This window comes from Gymnogyps californianus, chromosome Z (assembly GCF_018139145.2).
Source record: "Gymnogyps californianus isolate 813 chromosome Z, ASM1813914v2, whole genome shotgun sequence".
NCBI classification, from domain to species: Eukaryota; Metazoa; Chordata; class Aves; order Accipitriformes; family Cathartidae; genus Gymnogyps; species Gymnogyps californianus.
The window spans coordinates 68,851,636-68,874,229 of record NC_059500.1 but is presented as its reverse complement, the minus strand read 5'-3'; the positions used below and the strand labels follow the sequence as shown (position 1 = coordinate 68,874,229).

Here is a 22,594-nt window from a genome sequence, read left to right as displayed (position 1 = left end):
TATGAGAACAATGTTGATAACACACTGATGTTTTAGTTGTTGGTAAGTAGTGCTTACACTAAGTCAAGGACTTGTCAGCTTCTCATGCCCTGCCAGCGAGAAAGAAGGCTGGAGGTGCACGAGAAGCTGTGAGAGGACACAGCCAGGACAGCTGACCCAAACTGGCCAAAAGGATATTCCATACCATATGACATCATGCTCAGCATATAAACAGCGCAAGTTGGCTGGCGGGCGGCGATTGCTGCTTGGGAACAGGCTGGGCATCGGTCAGCAGGTGGTGAGCAATACCATTGTGCATCACTTGTTTTGTATATTCTTTTATCATTATTATTATTACTATTATTATTATTATTTTCTCTTCCTTTGCTGTCCTATTAAATTGTCTTTATCTCAACCCACCAGGTTTACTTTTTTTCCTGATTCTCTTCCCCATCCCACTGGGGGCAGGGAGGAGTGAGAGAACGGCTGTGTGGTACTTAGTCGCTGGCTGGGGTTAAACCATGACAAGGAGGAAGACAAAAAGCCATTAAGTAGTAGCGCTTAATGGAATAAAACTACCAATAAATGCCACTGTTTAGGAAGTAACTTCTGCCCAAGCAAACAGCATTGTTTACTGCATGTGCTTAAAATAGTCTCAACTTCTTCTTCCTTTACTCACGGGACTTTCCTCTCCATTAGAAATTAGCAGATAAGAGCGAAGAAAGGCCTGTAATTATTGCAATGAGCCTTCCTTAGCTCAGTTCCTAATAATAAGTGCAAGTGAATACACACATGCACGCACTAGGGCTCAAGTGTTATCAAGCTCTTATGGGACAGAAAGGATAGCTTCATGATGGTACTTAGTCAAAACACAAAATTTAGAGTTATTACTTGCTTCTGAAATAATGGTGAGCACCATCAATCCAAGTACCCAAAAGGTACAGCGTGTAAGAAATATTTAAACCAAACCTAAATGCAAAGCTAAGTGAAAAATGTTGCAATAAAATACAGCTTAAAGTTTCCTTACACTATGAGCTTTCAGCAAAGCTGATCTTTGTATCACCCCACACAAATCTTGTAACTAAAAAAAGACGCATCTCACTCATAGTTCAACTTAACTGACGATAACATATCATCTTATTTACAGGAAAAGCAGGAAGATCTGAATGCCTACATGCTGGTTAATCCCATTTTTAAAATCTGTACTGTAGAATAGTAATAACACATCAGTAAAGCAGATTAAGAATCATCTGACCAATGGATCTCAAAACAAAGTAACCAAAGGGAAATGATTGCTGACTGGAAAGGCTCCTGGCTGGATTTACGGAGTGTCATCAGGCATATTTACTCACAAGTAAATACAAACTCACTGCAAAAGAAATTTACAGATAGCCAAAGGTTAGTAAAAGTGGCAAATGAGGATAGCGAAAAGTCACAGGGACCCATGTGGTGTATGCTAGCAAAAAGGTACACCTCAAAGGTAACAAAAAGACACATAAAAGCCACCCGAAGTTGTATTTTATACTTTACTGTTTTGAAAACATACCTGTTATTCATAAATTTGGGGCTAAAGAGAATGGAGAGGCATCTTCACAAGCAAAATAAGCAATTCCAGATATGGAAAATAATGCGCTTGATATGGATACAAAACTAAAATCAGCATCTTCTAGAGAACATAAAGCACTGTAGGAAGGAATATGTAAGTCTGCACAGTTTTGAGAAAAAACTTAGAATACAATCTAAGCTGCAATGTTTCAAGAAATATGTTTGTAAATTAATCTGTTTTATTAATGCAAAATGCTGGCTTCATCTTTTGATAGTTCAGATCTTGAAAGACAAGTCACAAAAACTGTCAGTGAAAGAACTTGTGTGAGGAAAGAACAGTGTGAGGTGTCTTTCCCCTGACGAGGAAGGAGCTGCAGAGACAACGTGTGATGAACTGACCGCAACCCCCATTCCCTGTCCCCCTGTGCCGCTGGGAGGGAGGAGGTAGAAAATTTGGGAGTAAAGTTAAGTCCGGGAAGAAGGGAGGGGTGAGGGGAAGATGTTTTTAAGATTTGGTTTTATTTCTTATTATCGTACTCTGATTTCACTGGTAATAAATTAAATTAATTTATTTCCCCCCCAAGTCGAGTCTGTTTTGGCCGTGATGGCAATTGCTGAGTGATCTCCCTGTCCTTATCTCGACCCATGAGCCTTTTGCTATATTTTCCCTCCACTGTCCAGCCGAGGAGGGGAGCGATAGAGCAGCTTTGGTGGGCACCTGGCGTCCAGCCAGGGTCAACCCACCACAAACATCATGATCAGAAAAATGAGTTTAACTTCTATATGGCAAAAAGTATTCTGAAAGGAAGTAAAAAGTGCACAAAGGTACTGGAAAAGCGATTATCACTTAGTCCCTGAAAGCATTGTGTGGTATTGTAAGTATCATTTGTGCCTGCAGTGTCTGTGAATGCTGTGCTTTTGTTCAGTCTAAGTCTAGGAAAAAAGCTAAAGTTGAGTTTTTAGAAGCAGTTTAGACTGTTAAATGTTTTGCTTCAACACAGACGTTACTAGCAAGTTGAAAATACCACAAAAATAATTCTGATAGTCTCCAATTGTGACGTATCTTTGGAAACTGATGCTAACAGGAATCAAACAAGCTCTGGACAGTCAAGTAAATATATTGGGAAAATATCTGTGGAAAACATCTTGATTTTGAAGTTTATCTAAATACAGCAAAAGTTGAATCTTCACCTCTTTCTCTAAAGATAACTGTATATGTACCCTGAGCAAAAATTTAATTTTTGATTCAATACTTAAACAACATCAAAACATACTTTGTTGTATGAAATATAAATACATGTAGTTTATCAAGTTTAGAAAATGCTTGTTAAGCATGACTGATTTTGTCAAACATAGAAAAGACAGAACTATGAAAAACAACAAAAGTTGGCATGAGAAAATGGCAATACATGTTGATTTTAAGTGCAAGTTTTAATTTAAAAAGAAAAAATCCTGCAACTCTATTTACAAATACTACAATGAATAACAACCCCAAACACTACTTGCTAAAAAGCTTTAGAACATAGCAGGAAAGTCCTAGGAAAAGCCAATGGGAGTGGAGGTCAAAGTAAAAATAAAACTGGAAATATAGCACAACGGGGTTTTTTTAAAAAAAAGAAAACAAAAAAACCCACCCCAAGGAAAATGAAACCAAGCAAGAAAACAAGTGGTGAATTGTTCTGGCTCATGACATTGCTTTTCAAGAACGCATGCTCTAGTGAATAGCTTTTAGATTCAGCACAGATGCAACAGCATGAAATTTTATATCCTGAGATACCAATACGGTCAGCTGAAATTACTGGGATTTTTTGGCATTAAAATCTATCCACTGATGATTCAGGAATGCCTTTTTTCAAACATTTCAGCTTCGTGAGCTATCACCAGAGGTGTACTTTTGCTGGTTTACTAGGAATACTTTGCGCAGGAATCTTTATTTATTGCTTGTTCACTTGCCTGTTTTGAAGAATACTTCTCTTGCCACTTCAATTTACAAAGGCAATGAAAAAGCAAACAAAGCAATTATTTCTACCTAAAATACAACCCACCCTCTTCTACTTTCTAAAAGGCCTTTCAGAAACAGCTTGAGTAAACAGAAGGCTTTACCAGGTGCAGGAACATTTAACACTGCTTTTGCAGGACCAAAGGATTGTCAAAGAAGAAAATCTCAGGAGTTAAGTAATCTTGAATATAAAGGATAGTCTAGGGACACGTTTATATAGTGAATTTCATTTTGCAAAAATATAAAGAGAATGTCAGTCTAAGGCAATCCAGCTAAACAAAACCTAGAATTTATCCGACAATTGAAATAAAAAGATGTCTCGATTAAAATAATCTTGAACTGTGCCTATAAGAAAATCTCTAAATATTATTTACAAAAAAATTTGAGTTTATACTATAACAACTTACGTTCAAATATTTTTTCTAGTCTATCTTCAAAATTTTGACAGAGAATGGAATAATTCAGAATCATTTTTAAAAGCCACTATGTAAGCAAGTAATTTCTACTTGTATAAGACATCACAGCCACCACAAGCTAACATGAAGGAAGTGCTTTCACAAAACCAGAGCTACTTCATCCAGTAAAAGAAAAGAATAGTTCTTAGACTGACATGAAGGAAAAAATATCCCACTCAGCGTCTCAGTGACATATACCTGCAGTACTGGACTGACAGTGTAGATTACTTACATTTATTTACGTCAATGATCTGAAAAAAATACAGTTTACTAAATGTAAGTTTTTTTAAGTTAGCTATTTCAAATACATAATTACAGTTTGGATGACTTATACCTTTGAGATATAGAGCCATGGATAAATCAGGTGAACTCCAATTTTTGTTACCTGAGGTTTCAACTCCTTGAAAACTTACACTATCATACTTTTGTCTTGGCTCAAACAGCAAACCTAGGGTTAAAAATGTTATTTGATTTATCCCTTATATTTCAAAGTGTGGGTCCTCCATAGAGGCTGGTTTCATTATTTTGGATTCTAGTGACAAGTTCTTGTAACTCAAGACAAAAAAAGAAACTGGAATTGTACTATGCCAAGCAAACCACTATTACCTTAATGCACATCATACTTGGACTCCTACAGTATATCTGACCATCATATTATGTTTAAAACACAGAGTTCTATCAAAAGAAATAAAACAGCAATAGAAGAACACACACAGGATCCCAGTGATGCTCTAAGAGCAGCATTAACTTTCAGACCCCATTTTTCACAGTATTAACTGGATGACACTGAAAGTAGAAAAGAGTCTTGAAAAAGCTAGCACTTGTATCAGTGGGGTCTGAAAAGATCTAGCCAGCACTAGTCCATCTGTTCTCAGTTGTGTGACCATAAAACCAGGTTGTTGTTAGAACATCTAAGGAAGACTGTTTTCTTACGGATTTATCTCCTATGTGCCATATTCCAGCCTAGCCATAACCCCTTCACATCCCCCACAATCGCTCACACCTGAAATAGCCCTTCAGATAACCCTTTCTCCCACATCTGCCTGTACAGACCCTGTCTTTGTCCCCTCTCACTAAAAGCAGCTTATGCTCCAGCCACCGCTTCATGACTTGTGCGCTCACAGGCCTGCTGGAGAAGTCACACAGACTGCTGGGCTCAACTAACGCTTCTCCAAGAGACAGGACATTCATTTGGGTTTTTTCCTCCTCTACCCACCTTTCAGTTTTCAAAGACTTTCCTGAGACCTTTAGCACTGCTCAGACAGATGGAAATATGCCTTATTACCTTAAACCAGGCTAAAAACAAAATTTGTTTCTAGACATCTCTGATACAAACCCTATCAGAAAGTACCATATTGAAAGCCATCAAAAATATCAAACTTGTAAACCATGTGAAAAATGGTATGTTGTTTAATGTTAAAACATAAACTGTGTTGAAAGAATGGCTTAATGTCATCAGCTGCTTAAATAATACTGGGATTAGCTTATATTTCTATGGTTGAAACCTGTAGGACTATTTGGGTAAATACAATAGTATTGCTTCCTTCTAGATGTATTCAAAACGGCAATGCTGTGATCCCTTGACAAGAACACTGAGAAAAATAATGCAGACTTTTTTTATAATTTTATGATGAGCTACACGCTATTTTACACCTTCCTTCAAGTTCTTGCTCCAGGTACAGCTATACAAGAGTTGTCACTCCCAAGAAAAAGCACCAGTTCTCAGCAAAAAGTGACATTTGAAAGGCATAGACCCAGGAGGAAAGAAAAAGGCTTACATAAATCATGTTTAGCTTTTCACAATGCTCAGCACAAGCATAATTTTAGAGGGCTGACTCCTTATAATTGATTGCGTGGTGCCAGCAGTACGCAAGAAAACCTGTTAACCTTAAAGCTCCACATATCCTCTATTTTAACACTTTGAGCTTCACAACCCCCATTCTGCTTCAGCCCTTTTCTTCTTTGCCTGACTCTCTGCTACATTTATATTATCCTAAATACAGTGCATTGACAGTAGTACAAACACCTACTTACAGGAATCATCCAGTTGGCCAGGTCACCGTACTTAGACACCTGCATAGCTCCAAGCATTGTCAAATCAACGTGGCCTCTGGCAACAGAAAGTGTGTAATTAGCATATCATATTCAAGTAACAGCCCAGAAATCTTAACAAGCTTTTGTTCACATTTTCATTACATCAATATAAGAACGGTGCCATACCACAGAGGTAGCAACCATTTTGTCACACATGTAGTTGTTTTTTCCTCCCCTCTAGATGTATCGCAGATGCAAATTTTTCTGTCTGCCTACTGAGCCTCAAAAATTGTATGACTTTTGTCTGGTTTTGGTTAATTGCATGCATAGTCAATCAGCTCTGAACTCATACTTTTAAGTGCACTCTTCACATATTTACATGCACTCATTAACTTTTCAGAGCCATTAGGATTTAGCGTTTGTTTGCATCCAACCTCCTTCCCAAAAAACAAATAAAAAACAGGTGCAGACAGTGAATTTCCATTAGGGAGGTGGAATGAGGATCACAGTTGCAAGCTGAGCAAAGAGAATATACTGAGTGCAAGTACAGATTAGATACTTGGAAATGACCAAAAAGTAGTTGTTAAAACATAGTTATAAATGTGTTTATATATGGCCAGGTGGTGGTAGACATGAACATCACTATGGTATCTATTAGTTACAGTGTTTTTCTATTTCCAATAGCTAGACCTAATCCTCTGTAAACCATCACTGATTAAGTCCATGATCATTTTACAGGTTGTTAAATGCTAACCACATTTCAAAGAACTACTAATGAGTTCAGTCACTGACTCAGTTTATTCTTTTCATGTTTCAAAAGATCAGGGTTTGTGTTGTTACGTACCCTCTTATCATTGCAAATGATTCATCGCTAGAGAAATAGGAAGAACCTGGAAGAACAGTGACTGTCTCCTTACCTGTAAAAGAAATAAACTATAGTATGTATGTATTTTGTCTCTTTGACAAATGAAGTCACAGCTATTAACCAAGAAATAAGGGGGTTTTATCGAATTCCTTTGGATTCTGTACAGCTATGGACCTGATTACACTTACTATGTCACATGTAAACCTAATCAATCATAATGAATTGTGAGGCAGTTTTTGTTACAGTTTTTAATGACAGGATTGCCCGCTCTTTGACCACTAGCAGTTCCAGGCAAGGCATCACTGACACCAGAGGCTAAGAAATCTGTGGACTTCAGCTTTCTGCTCTATCCACAGAAAAAGTGAGAGGTACCTCTCTTTTGAAACAGAGAAAGAGCATCTTCAGGAGACAGGGAGGTTGCAAGGAAGAGCAAGCAGACCAGACTGAACAGTCTAGAGTGATAATGATGCAGAATACAGAAAAACAAATGACAGATCTAGTCTACTCCTGCTTTGTTACAGTGCACAAGAAAATGCGCTTCTGTGTGCTGTACTGTTCTCTGCACAGTGCTTGGGTCAAGCAATGGAACACACGTGGAAGTGTCTTACTTTGACTCTGTCCAGAGCCCTCTCTTTCCTCTCCTGGCAGCACTGTGAATCAGTCTAAGCAACAACCATGTGCACAGAGTGCCTCTGGAAAGGCATAAGAAACACAGCCAAAGGTGAAATTATACACCAAGCATGGGAAACTTGAGAGAAAAAAAACCCAAAAGACTTTAGCACCAGATGACATTGTGAAGAAAAAGCTAGTGTAACAACAAAGGGAAAGAGGAATGAGACATCATTAAACAGTTTCCAGAAAACAGGGAAAAAGAGACAATAAGATTAACTAAGAAGATGGGAAAAGGGTAGGAAACACTGTAGGGAAGTTAAAATAGAGACCTAAGTTACCTGCTTTAATTTATTGAGTTCACTTGATGTATATTATATGCCAAGACATTGTATGGAAACTAAATTTTGACACACAAAATAGGACAGAATTAAGGTCATACACGTGGTCTTGCTGTCAGACCACAAGAATTCACCATGCTAACATCCAGACCTGCTGAGACCGCCTGAATTGTCTTTCCCTACCAGCCATCCACCCAAGGCAGCGGGAGAGAGAGCACAGCCTGCAAGCAGCAACATGGAGTGAGAACCCTGGGACAAAGTGACAAGCTAAGGCAATGCTGAGAAGAAAGAGACACAGGCTGAGGACTACAGAATAACGTAACAAGAGCATCGTATTACCCACTTCTTGAAAATGCTCTCAGGAAGTCAGCACTTGTAAATATTTCTGCTGTAAGACAGAAGTCTACCATTCAATTACAGTGAAGCTAAACTTCACGTGAGACATTCAGAAAATGGGACACACAAAAAAACCCATACATATTTCAGAGAAATACAATTACATTTGCAGATAAAAATTTGGCAAAAGCCCAAACCAGGAATGTATTTTGAAAAGGTGGTCTTTGGGGGCTGATACTGGACCATTCCAGTCAATGAATGCGAACAGAATTAAATCCTATTCCTTTGCCATTTAGCTTCTGTTTTCTTCACATGGTTTTATAAATTTGGCTGGAAAGCACCTAGAATGGTCTTAATTCAACTAAGTGTCAGTGGGATTTAGCAGCTTCTGAATGTTTCAGCAATGATAACAATAATAATTTTGTTGGTAGAGCTGAGGTTCACCTATCCTGTGTCCTGTCTACTGCAGCTTCAGAGGAAGATGTGAAGGTACTTAAGACTGAATTACCAATACTAGAATAATCTGATTTCCATGTTGCGTTCTGACCTCTTATGTTAGCTTCATCCCTGCAAGATTATCTCTTCAAAAGTGTTTATCAACCGTAAATAACAATTCAAGATCATCTTGACATCCATATAAAAGCACAATGATTTTTCAGAGTATTTATCACATTCTTGGATATTTTTTCCATCGTCATTCTGTTAACGTGTTCATTTCTAATGCACCCATGTTAGTATTTAAGTTCTAATGTGTGTGCATATAATTTCACCTTTTATAGTAAACGTTTTTTATTCTAAATAATTTTTTCCTTCCAGTGACACCTTCAATAATTTATTTAAAAAAAAAAAAAAAACACCTCAATTTCAGTTGAAGTATTAACACAGCTCTCATGTGCCTCTGACATTTTCCTTCCTACAGCGTATCACAACAGTTATCTAGCTACTGGTGAAATTCTGGACTTAATTCCTTAATAATTTCTTATTTCAAATCAGAAGATAGCCTTAAATAACTCCTTATTTAAAACGTAATACTGAAACAGGGGCAATAACATAGCAGTACGATAATGGTATCAATCAGTTAAGCCAGGTAGCAAACGTTTCAAGTCAGAGAACAATTGCTGGACTGCACCCTGATACTAAATTAAAAGCTTGCTTGATGTCAGTGGTTTATCTCCTTTGACTTTTCAGAGTTTAATTGTACTTGCTAACAGCCACTGAGAAAGGTACTGTCTATATAGATACATACGTACACACCCATACATACATGTATATCTATGTACACATACACATAAATAAAAAATATAAAATGCATAGGTTTTCCGTATGAAAAAACAACTCTAATACGTCAGCTATGAGTCTATAACCTATACCATTAACATCAATGAGAATTTATAAGGTGCCAAGGCCTACTTCTGTTTGTCACAATGCAATACATAGGTATAATTTTACATGGAAACAGAGAACAGACACAGGCACAACTTTCCATGAAGAAAACAGAAATCAGACAGATGCACTAAACCGTAAAAAGCTTAAGTTTTTACATTGCATGGCTGCTTCTGAGGTGAAATGCCCCAAAACAGCTGAGCAAAAACAGTACGTGAGGACTGGCATTCCCCCCATCAGGTGGCAAAAGCAGCCACCTGCAGCAGAGCCCTCCAGCGTGCCAGGTCCTACTTGGTGAGCTCTTTCCCTCTGTCCTGGCTACCGCTCCCTCTTCAAATGCAAATGAGTTGCATTCCTGACAACTCATTAGCCAGGAATAAACCAGGCCATTATACACAGGACGTTTTAAAACATTTCCCAAACATAAATCATTGAAAACCATTTTCTAGAGGACACAAAGTGAAAAGTAGCAGGAAAACAAATCCATAGTCCCATACAGGCTTCACAAAACAATTCCACTTCTGAAAAGGAAGATTTGACCCTTCACTGCCTGGCCTGGAAGAGAGTTTCCTTCAGTAGCTACTAAAATGCATCGAAGCATAAGCTCTCTAACTAGCATATTAAACATCTCCATTGATCAAAACCAACCTTCACTTGAAAGAAGACAAATACATTCATATTTATAAGTAAATGAAACAGGAGTCTGGGTTCAAATACTGAATCAAAAGAAAATTTTTAGATTAACAATTAATAATAGTTTTCTATAAATTAAATTAATTTAAAAGATTTTACCTGCATTAATCAGGTCTGGATCTACTTCATTTTCAAGTGGATAAGGACCCTGACAACAACACAGACATATGTCAGCTTTATATTAAAATACCTTTGAGATACAATTCATAACTGCTTTATTATTTCTAATGCTTATTACTGAAAACAGATCATCACAGACATGCATTTTTTTTTTATCTTTAGCAGAACAACACCCCTGACAATACAAGCCACAATTTACATCAACTAACATATCAGGACTGATAGACATATTGTTAGAGGCTGTTAGAATTACTAAATAACCACGAAGTGGGGGTTTTGTTTGGTTTGGTTTTTTGGTGGGGTTTTTTGTTGTTTTTAACCAAAGTGACAGACATTTTTCAGCAAAAGGTATGTAGGTGCAACTTCATAAAGCCATATGACAGTGAAAATAATATTCACTTTAAGCTTCATTTAAAATTATGTTTGATAAGGCTTACAAGGCTTGGTCTTGCAAATTACTGAAGGTTCTGACTCCTTCCAGCAAAACACATACTTAAGAACATACTTAGCAAAATAGCACTACAATCCTGAAATGAGCATTTCCTTAAAAACTTCCCTGGACTACCAGGAGTATTTTATGATCATGCAATATGGCATATATTTGAATATGATTTTTAGTAAAATTATAATCAAGTTGGGGGTGGGCAGGGAATAAAACCCAGCCATTGCAAGGTAAGTACACTGCAACAAGTGACCAAGACATATTCTTACCAAACCCAGGACTCCATTTTCACTCTGTAAGTGAACAGTTATGTCTGGACTGATGAAATTACTGGCCAACAGTGGGATTCCAATACCCAGATTAGCTGAAGAAGAATTCGTTAAGGCACAAACCAGGAACACACTTACTGCAAAGTAACAAATGAAAAAAAGTTATCATTGTACTATGATTAGATTGGAACTGTTCACAAACACTTTCATTTTTAGTTAGATGTCTCATATTTGTGATGAATTATTTTGCCATTTGGACTGTCTAATTGCATTCTGTCAAATGCTTTACATGATAAAAAACGCACAGTGCAAGCTTCATTTCCAACATAAGTAACTTTTTCAAGAAATTCTTGCAAAACATTCAACTGCTAACAAACTCTCCAGATATGCCTGGATAAAACCACCAGGTACCCTATGTCTTAACATCCTATCTATTTCAATAGGGTGTTAATAAAATGAGAGAATCCCAGGCTCTGGGAAAGACAATGAGCATGGTAATTAACCTGTCTTAAACAAAACAGCTGCAGTTGTTATTCTAGTGAGTCGTCACTTTAACCTATAGTACAGTTGAAGGATACCATACATGCCATCCTCAAACTCTAAAGCAGCCCGTCTGATGATCCTCTCCCTCACATTGTCTCCTTGTTTTTGTTTGGCTTTAGAATCTTCAGGCTTTCGGATTGATAAACGCTGCAAAAGAAGAAGTAATCATAAGTAAAGATTAGAATCCAGATTCTTGCTTCTCAAGACACAAAAGCATGATTTGTGATTGCACTGAGATACTTGGTGTAAGAATAACATTATTTATCCGTCTTCAACAAAAAACGACCCTTTATTCTATCATTTCAAGCTTATCTAAGCCAATAGAGTCATCAAATACCCCCAATGATAGCCTTAAAGCAAAATATTATTTATTTGTCTGTATTGCCAGGGCTGAGAGAGTATGTGATACATAAAGACAACTGGTTAAGAAGGCACCAAGCATTAGTGTAAATACTAGCAAGTTTGAGATTCATTACCCCAGAGATACCTAAATAGATTTGTAAAATGTCAGCCTAAAATACAAATACTGCTCTCTTTCTGCATTCATTCAATTCAATGGTGATATTCTAGATTTATATGCATGAGATAGACAAACGCCAGTCATCTAAAGATACTGGGAGCTAAGCAACTAAGTTTTCCAACATAAATCTGTATAATCTTGCATAAATCTGCCTGAAGTTGTTTCCTGAGTTTTCCTGGCGTTAAGTTGATGCTTTCTAAATCACATGTAGGAGAAAATGCCATGACATTCAAGAAGTTTGTAAGACCTTTTTTGTAAATTATTGTTTACGTAGATTATGTTCTTTCCACATCTCTCCCATGCATATAAAACTGCTCTGGGCAACATCATGTCCTGCACTCCAGTATGTCTTCACATCCTCTCCTAATTCAGGCCGTAATGAATAGATCAGGCAAAATTATCCCCTGTTCCTTTTCACCACCACAAAAGAATTTTTGCAGTGTCTTTTTCCTCATGTTGGGAGTCACTTTCTTCTTACACAGTCAGAAACAGTCGGTATCAATCCTCCTGAATCTCCCAGCAACCTTCTTTTTATGCTTTGGCTATTTTCCCTAGAATTGCTTCACTTGTGAGTTATGGAAAAAGTAAGAACAATCACAGAGGGTTTCTCTGCAGCAAAGAGAAGGTTGGATAGAAAGTATGACTTGCACTGGAGGGACCATGTCTGAGCCAAATTACGCAGGAACTGCTATTTAAAGCCAGTAAGAATCATGACAGACTAGCTTCTCTTTATTCTCTGTGTTCCTCATCTCTCCTCTTACCACTCGTCATACTCAACACTTTCATATGTTCAGCCACTTCCTTCATATATAATCTTTTATAGAAGAGTAAATAAATCTGCCATTTCCTTCCTATACTTCTATTAACGAGAGGCGTCACTGCCAGAATTACAAAATTACACAAAGAAAATTAATCTCTGTTACAACTTTGCTGTGTACTATAGTAGCTTCCCAACTTCCTTTTTTTCTTAAGCATATAGGGAAGGGAGCAGTTGACTAGGCAGGTGTATTCACTTATGCAGCCAAGCCAAAGAAAATCAGGTGTTTGTATAAAGGTCTTCCCTGGACAGAGAGTCACCTCTTCATCCACTGCCAAACTGCAATAAGAACAGCAGTTTAAATAAATGCAAAATGGATTTCTCTCATGAAAGGTAAAAGCTTTTCTGTGAGATATTGCATCCATTCAGAAGAAGGAAACAGGCCATTAATTGCAGTCTAACATAACATGCCCAGAGAAAGAAAAAAGAAAAGGGGGGGGGGGGATCCAGTCAAATACTGAACAACATGCAATATGCTTTTGCAGAATGAACAGATGGAACAAAAAAAAAAAAAAAAGCTTTTTAATTTTAACATTCATGAAAGAGTTTACTCAGAGGAAAGGCCTTGTAGGACTTTCTAGGACTTTGTAACTTGATTTTAATAATGAAAGTTTAATTATTGGAATTTCTTTCTGCACTTTCTTTTTCAAGATTTTTTTTTTTCCTTGTGTCATATATCTCCCCCTCCAGCAGCTCTTCTGATGACATTTTGAATAATTCCCACCTCCAGAGTATGGAGACACAGGAGAAATACAGAATTTTCAACTGCACTTTAAGAGCATTGTCACATCACCAAAATGAATATAGGGACATAGCCTGAGTGAGGCAAAGCCACAGAAACAAAGAAGAACAATTACATAATCATAATTTTCTTGGGTGTTTTCAGTAATGGAATATTATTGCTGCAATTTTTTAATAGCTATTAACTTCTTTTATTCAGACCAGAAATGCCACTGGCTAAAAAAGTTCCTGATTAAAGAAAAGGAAAGAAAGGTTCCAGCACCTTTGCAATGCAACGTAATTCAATACATGGCACAAAAGGGGCTGAGACTGGCCCTACCTGCCCATGTCAAAAGCTCTCCAGTAGAAAAGAAAGTATCTAATTGTCAAAGTCAGCTCTTAGTCTAGGTTGTGTCCACAGAAGGCGAACTGAGAGAAGGAATGAGAATGAAGTAGCATTTCAATCAAATTTTCAACTGCGCTAAAGCCATCCAAGGCCTACAGGCAGTTGCTCTAAACTATTCAGGGACTGAACCAGAGAGGATGAGGTATAAGAAACAAGGCTCAATTCTCAGGCCCCCACCTAACTACTAACTACCTAAATACCTACCTAAGCTCCAGTACTTAGCAAAACTTGACAGGTCTTTTTCACACTATTTTCTCAGTGCTAAGACTTGGTGGCTAGAGTAAAAACCCTGTAAACTCTAAAATACACCCCAAGCTTAAATATGTTGTGACAAAGAAGCTCAGCTAGTTACTTCAATTCTCTTCTCAAACTTCTCTCCTTGTATCAGACGATCAACATAGATTTTGGGAACATGAATGTCTTCTGGGGCGAAGGCTCCTACATCAACAATTTCTTCCACCTACAGAGAGAAAAGGGAAAGTGAAAATACTTAGAAAAAAGTATTCAGTGAGAGAGTTTATTAGCAATGAAGTTTCAAATCTTAAATATACAGTGGATCAAATCAAGAAAACTAAGGAATAGGATGAAATAGATACACCCTTTAAAACAGGCTATTTTAGATGCTTATCTTTCCTCTTCTTTCAAAGGATATTTCTACATACAAATTGAAAGTAGTTTATGTTTTAACAGCCCAATTTGTACGACCACTTTGAAGAAATATACCATGTACAGTTACATCAGAGTTGTTTGTACCTACAAACAATTTCCATCCAAACAGAAGGAAACAATATGCTGGTAACAAAATGTCAAGAGTACAAAGCAGAAGTATGAATTTTAAGGATACAAACACAGAAGCTGGCTTGAAGTTTTTCCATAGTGTACTCAAAAATCAAAACTGAAAACATTCGAACCATAATAATTGATTGCAAGAAAGATGTGCAGATCTAGAAGTCCCTACAGTTAGTGAAACAGTCAGTCAGCACAAAATGGCACTGATCCACAGTTAGTGAAACAGAGATTCAGCACAAAATGGCACTGATCCACACACAGTACATTTGAAATGTCACCTATTTGGAGCACCACAGACAACAGGGTTTTCCTTCCTTCTACATCTGAGTTCAGGGTGGTCTAGCTGGAGGCGCCGGTATGGCCTGCAGCACAGACCCTCAGCCATGCCTGGTGCTTTCCCTGACAAGTCTCAGGTGCAGAGAGCACATCTCACTCTGCCACAAAACAGACACTCCTGTTAGGGCTGTACTTGCATCCAACCACAGAGAAAATGTATAATGTTAAAGCAACAGGTCAAAGACAACATCTGAAACAATCTACTGAAAAATAAATTACATAAGTTTCCAAACTGCTTTATCCCCAGGAACTAGTTAAACTTTCAGGAATGTCCAAAGTCTAAGAACCCCAAAACAAGACCCAGGGTATGACATATCAGTAGGGGTACTTCACTTAGCAGTCATCACCAGTGAAGCAACATTAAAGAGCTTAAAATTCAGTCTGACATCCTACTGTTACTGCACAATGTGATCAATAATAAAATCTATAGTACATCTGATAGACAATTACCTTCCTACTGTGCCTTGCAGTGTGACAACAAACAAACAAACAAATCCACCCTAGAAGCAGCAGAGGGAGCAGAAAAATTCACAAAGTAAAGACCATGGGATCAGTTTCAGATGATCCCTAAAAAAAGCCCTGGGGTAAACAGACAGGAAGAGACAAGTTGTGAAATCTGTAAGGTAAAGGTGGTAACAGCCACAGCGACACCAACCTCAGTGTTCATGGTAAGCAGAATCACACATCCAGAAGTCCTTATCCACAAAATGAGGAGAGACATTCAAATCAATAGTTTAAAAATTCAGACTACTGTATTCATGAACAAATAAATGGTGCAATTGCATCAATGTCCTATCTCACCTGAAGTTTATTATTTTATACATGAATTTTAAAATTAATGTGGAGTCCAAGTCAAACACAGTGTAAAATGAAAAAATCCTGAAGCACACAGCTGAAGCCCATTGCGCTCTCAGTGCAGCGACTACTGTCAGAATATGCTCAAAAGGGAGGAGAAGCAGGAGATGACTTTTCAATGAAGCCATACGCAAGCAGATGACCTGCTACCAGCAGAATTCCCAAATTCACCTTTTCTAATTAAATTTGTCTTCACTTATCAGGTGGAAAATTAGGTCTGGGGAATACTAATTGCTACCGATTTGAACTTTCTCATAAAATAACTGAATTTATTTGCTGCAGTAGATGAGATTATAAAACCAAAATCTTTGCTTGCACAATTCAACCAACTTCAACAGAATTATGCTACCAGAAAACTTGACACACTGTTATCTCTCCCCCCATAGAATACACAGAATAAATAATTTATCCAACAATAAATTGCTGGATTTTGTTATTAGCCACCCCATTCCCTTAATTGGTTAGTATTTTGTCTCTTTGGAAACAGCAGTCAGCATGATAGCTTTTCCTCACAAGGACCATCAACATAATTATTTATTATTTCCATATATTATCCTAAATGAACATAACACAGACAAACTGTATTTTGTCCTAGGGATTTCAAATGAGCCTAAGGATCCCTGCACACTGGAACACCTTTGTGTTCACAGGCAGCCCCCCACTATTCTTACTGGTGTTTCGCAATTTGCATGTTCTACTATTACGTAAAATAAGCATCAAATGTAATTAAAATTAGGTAGGTTAAAATATCCACACAGCAATGAAATAGAATTTTGAAAAGAGATTAAAAATTTGCATGTAAAGTCTGCAAGAATAGATATCATCCAGTTCTGCACGTGAAATTGATCAGCATGTTTATATGAAAAAGAAAGAATTTGCACAGGGGAAGTACAAATGTCATCTGATTGCTCCGACTCTCTCTCCCAACTCTGCTCACAGGAAACTAGATGATACTCCAGCTGAGACACTGTAGATGGGCTGCCAGCAGCCTCCATCGGTATTGCCAGCACTGCTACCACAAATGAAGCTGTGCTAACGAAAATGAAACCGGGAAATCTGATGGCTATGGGAATCAGCAACTTAACTTTCTGTGACCACTGCAAGATATAACCCAAGCATCTTTCTAGATAAGAATGATAATGCAAAAATAAATAGTTCCATAGCTGGGCACATTCACTTCCCTTTCAGGTTTCATATTCCGTCGAGTCTTTTCTGTAACACATCCACAGCCTGAGCCTCAATGAGATGTGCAGGAGAGCATCCATATTAATAATTAAAAGGACGTGTGTGAGTTTTCTTCCTGTTCTGCTCTCCATCTTATCTATCCTTCTGTTCTTTCTTTTCTCTACTTACCTTGCCTCAGGCTTTATTTTGTCATGTACAGAAGAATCCCTGTAAACATCAGAAATCATTATATGGCATCCCACCCAAGAGACACAAAGTCTGGCAAAGCATAAAGAGGAAACTAACCAGGGCAGACCACCTCCTGCACTTTTTTTCATTAGCAAATCAAAATACTCTGGTACCATTTAGATTGCCTTGATCACATGTGTTCATTTTAAATCTTAACTTCATCAACATGCTAGAAGATAGAAAATGTTTACATCTTTGCTACACAAGTAAAGCTAAAGAGTAACTTCAAGTGACCATATGGGCTAAGTTCCCTCTTCTGCTAAGGCTCTGATGCGTGATGCAAAAATCCTTTCATTGTTTCAAGTGTTTCACAGTATTGGGTTTCTTCCTGGGTATAAATGTTCTTGCAAATCTTGTCTGATTGCTGACAATGGGAGCAGAATGAATAAATTCAATCATTTCTGAATACTGGTTTATCCACAAGTACACCCAGAACATAAAAGCTGTTCTCTGCTATGATTCACAAGAGCCTTCTGCCGTTACTTTTGGTATCAGCACTTATAGAATCAGTGGTCATTTGTTTCACAATATCACTTCCTTCTGTAATTTACATCTACTTTTCCCTTTTTAAAGTAGTTTGATTTATTTTTGCTTACGGAAATTCAGCTACTCTTCTACAGTTTTACCTCAGAATTTCTGAAGGCTTCCAGAGAGAGAAAGGGAACATCAAAGGTAATGGACTTCCAGTAAGAAAGATAAAGAACTCCAGTTCTTGACCAAAAATTGGCAAGGAAATTACAATGACACAGCTATTCATGACAAAACACTTGAAAATAAACAGGCCTTTCCTTTGAGTATGTACCTTTTAACCTATTTCTGCAGTCTAATTAGGTCCTTTATGATACGTGAAATGTTTTCAGCTGTTTTAGTTTTAAATCTCATTTTCATAGAACTAAGCTATAACCAGGAATGACAATATAATTCCTTATTATGGGGAAAAAATTAAAAACGTGTGTGGGTGGGTGGGTGAGAAAGAGAAAGAGACTCGGGGGGAGAGAGAGCTTAACAAAACCTATGAATTTTTAAGTAGCTTATTTTTACACTGGCTTTACTAAATCTCTCTATCACTATCTTCATTATCCTAGCACGCTTCAGTTCTTCAAACTGGAATAACAAAAATACCCAGCAGAACATAAGTAGAATAAAACATTACAACTGGTCAAATGTCCAAAACAACAGAAGAATGAAATCAAATTTAGCCCGCTAGATGCTCAAGACAAACTCACTAGAGCACTTCTTCAGTTCACTACTGGAAGAGTCAAGATGTCACTGCAAAATTCACTGTAACATTTATAAAATCATAAGAAGTTAAAAAAAAAATTAAAAACCACAACAAGGGCTATGAGGAAAAGTTGTATGTGTCTGGTTCACTTAAGATCACAGAAACTGTGATCAACCATTCCCCATGGTTAATGACAAACAAGAAAAAAAATAAGTCAGTCTTAATTTTAATTGTTTAGACTCAATTTCACAAAAGGCTTTGATATTGTAAAACAGTGGAATACACTCTGAAAACAGGTCACTGGAAATTAAGAACACACTATACAAACTTATTGGGCTACAAGGAAGAGCAAAGCAGGTTAATATTTACTCAGTTCTGCCTGCAAGCAGGGAGATGAAACAGGATCTTCTGAATTCAGTTCTGTCCTTTTCTCACTCTAAGATTAGCCAGACCATGAAACTTCTACTCCTGCCAAACTCCTATGGTAATGGAATGACAGTCAGTCAATAGCCATCCTGAAGAAGAGACTTTTACAACACCTTTAAAAAGCAACCAGCTACCAAGTAGTCTGATAAAGGCACATCTTGGTCAATAATCACCACGTTATGCTCACATCAGACTTGGAATAAATGTCGTCTTAAGCATGCTGAGGGGCAGGGGAACAGTAAAAATCTGTGAAGTTCAGATTTATTAGAGAACCTTTAACCTAATGAGACTAATCTGGGTCACACTGAAGGTCCATTTAGTCCAGTAACCCTTCTTCTTGGCAAAGAACAGGAGCTTAAAAGACAGCGTGGTACTTCTTGTTATATTATTCCAGCTTCTAGCAATGTGCAGTTTAAGGACGTCCTCAGTCAGAGGCTGGACATAGACCACCTTGCTTCATAGCTTCTGATGGAGCATGAACTTGTCTAGCAGTTTTCTTGGAACCCAAAAGACTCTATCATTGCATTTCTACAATTTAACTAGTATGAAAAACATTTCTCATTATCTCTTGTAATTTCACTGTGTGCTTCCTTCCCTTTGCAATACAGGAATAGCACACAGCTGTTCTTTATTTGCCTGTTCCATACCAACGAAGATCCTATGTACCTTTATATTTTTTCCTGGTTTCTAGTAGACTGTTATCCTCTGTGAACACCACAGAGAAAACAGTGAGGTGTGTTGCCAGTATGTAATATCTGATCATTAGGGAATCAAAGCTGACATAAATTTCCTAGGTTTGTCTCCAGGTTTTTTATCATGTGGCTACAGATCCTCCTAAGTTAGGAGCCCCTGCCAGATTATACTCATTTCACCTTTGTCTTCTCTGTTCTAAATCTCCTTAATTACCTCCATTTCTAGTTGCCTCAGGCCTAATCTCTTCTCTCACACTTCTCCACACCTGCTGCCTGTTTCCTCCAACCAGCCCTTTCCGTTCCACACATTTAACCTCTTCCTCCATGCTGTACTGCTGACAGGAAAGAAAACAGATGGCACTAAAATTACCTGCTCTAGGTACTCATGCATAGCAGTTCTGGGATAACAACCGCAAAGAAAAGAGGAAGCATACTTGATTATCTGTGAAAGCTATCTATATGTAAAGCTGTGTGCATGCATGACAGAATATGAAAAATTTAACCACCAGCTTCTGAAAAAGTTCTACCATATACATAGAACTACACCTCTTCAGAAATTTTTAAGCTAGTCACATTTTAGCATGGCCAGGATACACGGTATTCTTAAGTTTCAAGAACATGTTCAAAGTCAGAAGATACTGAAATTTCTCAAAGGAATAATCCTAAGAAAATAACATTCTCAAAACAATGTATTTTCACCTTTTTTTTTCCCTTATAACTGGGCAGTTTTACCCAAAATAAAAACTCTCTTAGGCAGACTCACTTAAATCACAATAGAAGTGATTTTATAAAAGAGTAGCTACTTCAACAATAAATGCCTGCTATCAACCATGCCTATAAATATGTACTGTAAAAATTTATTCTGTAAGTATAAACTGAAACTTGCAGGTTTTTCCTCAAGATGTTTGCAAAGTAGATAATGAAGAAAAAAGCAAAGTCTGCTAACTATTATTGGTTACTGAAGTTACTCCATTAAATTGATGGAATTGCTTGTTTGATGAATTGCACAAGTAGGTCTATATAATTCTGTATGCATCAAAAAGTGAAAGTTATAAATGACAGCTGTTTTCCTGCTTCCTTAAATTCATTCATTTGGATTTTACACTATTTTTCTACTGTAAAATTACCTGAATTAAAAGCGTGAGAGATTACTTTAAGATCCAGCAATCTACCAGTTCCAGTATTACCAACCACCCCAGCCTACTGCAGCAGGCACCCCTAAGGAGTGATTCCTTCCTAAGCCTTTCTTAAAATCTGGTTGTTTTGATATAAGCCATCAATGAACTCATACTGGCTGTGATCATGTTTTGTGATTTGTGCTTTCTTGAAGAAATGAGGTGATTTCATAGTGCTCAGTGCTTATTTTTACTATATGCAACTGGATGATAGTAGTGACAACAAAAACAGGAATATAATTATGTTCTGACCTTTTAATCATAAAGTGCCCAATTTGTAGTCAGTACCTAAGTTCTTAACACAAAATGAAACGTAACCATCCACATGGAATACATATAAAATTGCCTTCTCAGATCTCGAAAATGCAATTTTGGAAAATATTTTTTTAGATTACATTATGTAATTATTTTTCAATCAAATAATTAAAATAATGGGAGAAGAGCCAGAAGAAAACAAACAAAAACCCCACAACCGGTGAACATAGTCTTCGCTTGTTAAGGGCTAGCTAATGGCAAAAGAACTTGCTTAACCTGTACTAGGTGCCTCTGCTGAATAAGGTAACTGACCACATCCCAAATCCTTCCACTCCAGAACAGAATAGCTGCTAACAATATTAACTCTACTGGAATTATATCATTTAACATTTTTGCAAATAAAATGTACGTTGCTTTAAATACATTATTCCTGTACTTCACTGCTGATTTTCAAAATACATTAGATTGAAAGCCTTTGAACTGATTAGAAGGTAAAAATAAGTAACTGACATTTTTTATTAAAATTATTCACACATTATCAAGAAGAATCAAAACCTAAAAAAAAAAAAAATTAGCTTTAAACTCAACAAAAGATTTTATTTTCTTACTTGTATCAGAGAAATGACACATGAAGAGAGATTGAAAGAGATCTCATCTACGCATTCAAAGAAATGTAACTCAAAGCTCAGGAGATAAATTTAAGTTTTACTTTCAAAAATTAACTAAGAGACATTTAAGTACTGCAGGGAGAGGTAGAAAAGTAAAAAAAAAATTAAAAAATTTAAAAAAAAAATCAGGTATTTAATTGCACCACTGAAGAAGGAATTCTTTGTATTTTCCAGGCTATGCAAGTCCAACTAAACCACCCTCAAATTCAAGGAATACCTCTAACTAAGGATCAGACCAGAGCATGCTAAGCAGGAGACACATAGGAAGGTAATCAGGGTAAAACGATATATTAGCAGCTATTTTGCAACAAATGATGTCGTTGGTTCTCTCTGGTAAGAAAAAGAAACTCCACAGGAATTTCAATACAGGCAACAAAAAGACACATCATCTCAAAATGGCACTTTATGTGCACACGTGTATTAGTTATCCTCCTTATTTCAGACATTCATTATAGACAGTGGTAGTTTACAAAGATTTCTGAAAACTAGTTTACATGCTACCACTTTCTTTCTCAACGAAGGATCAGTGTGGTCCATTTCACCTTCAAAATCATAGCAGATATCCCAAAACCCCAAAATATTCGAGATCAATAAAGCTTTTCTGCAGTGTTAAGGAAGAAGGTAGTCCAAGAGTATTTTTGAAGGAAAGGACTGGAAGAAAGAAAACAATTGATGGTAGTATGTCAT

General features: G+C 37.1%; 1 protein-coding gene across 1 annotated transcript in view; it reads right to left on the bottom strand.

The window, feature by feature from the left end:
* The window catches only part of OXCT1 (3-oxoacid CoA-transferase 1), an 88,585-nt gene that overhangs the window by 25,852 nt on the left and 40,139 nt on the right, over nt 1-22,594 (bottom strand). Inside the window, exons 8-13 of the mRNA XM_050912916.1 lie at nt 14,429-14,536; nt 11,649-11,760; nt 11,071-11,165; nt 10,339-10,387; nt 6,857-6,929; nt 6,013-6,088 (exon numbers count right to left, since the gene is read on the bottom strand). Coding sequence (XP_050768873.1) covers nt 6,013-6,088; nt 6,857-6,929; nt 10,339-10,387; nt 11,071-11,165; nt 11,649-11,760; nt 14,429-14,536 — 513 coding nt within the window. The remainder of the gene's footprint in view (nt 1-6,012; nt 6,089-6,856; nt 6,930-10,338; nt 10,388-11,070; nt 11,166-11,648; nt 11,761-14,428; nt 14,537-22,594) is intronic.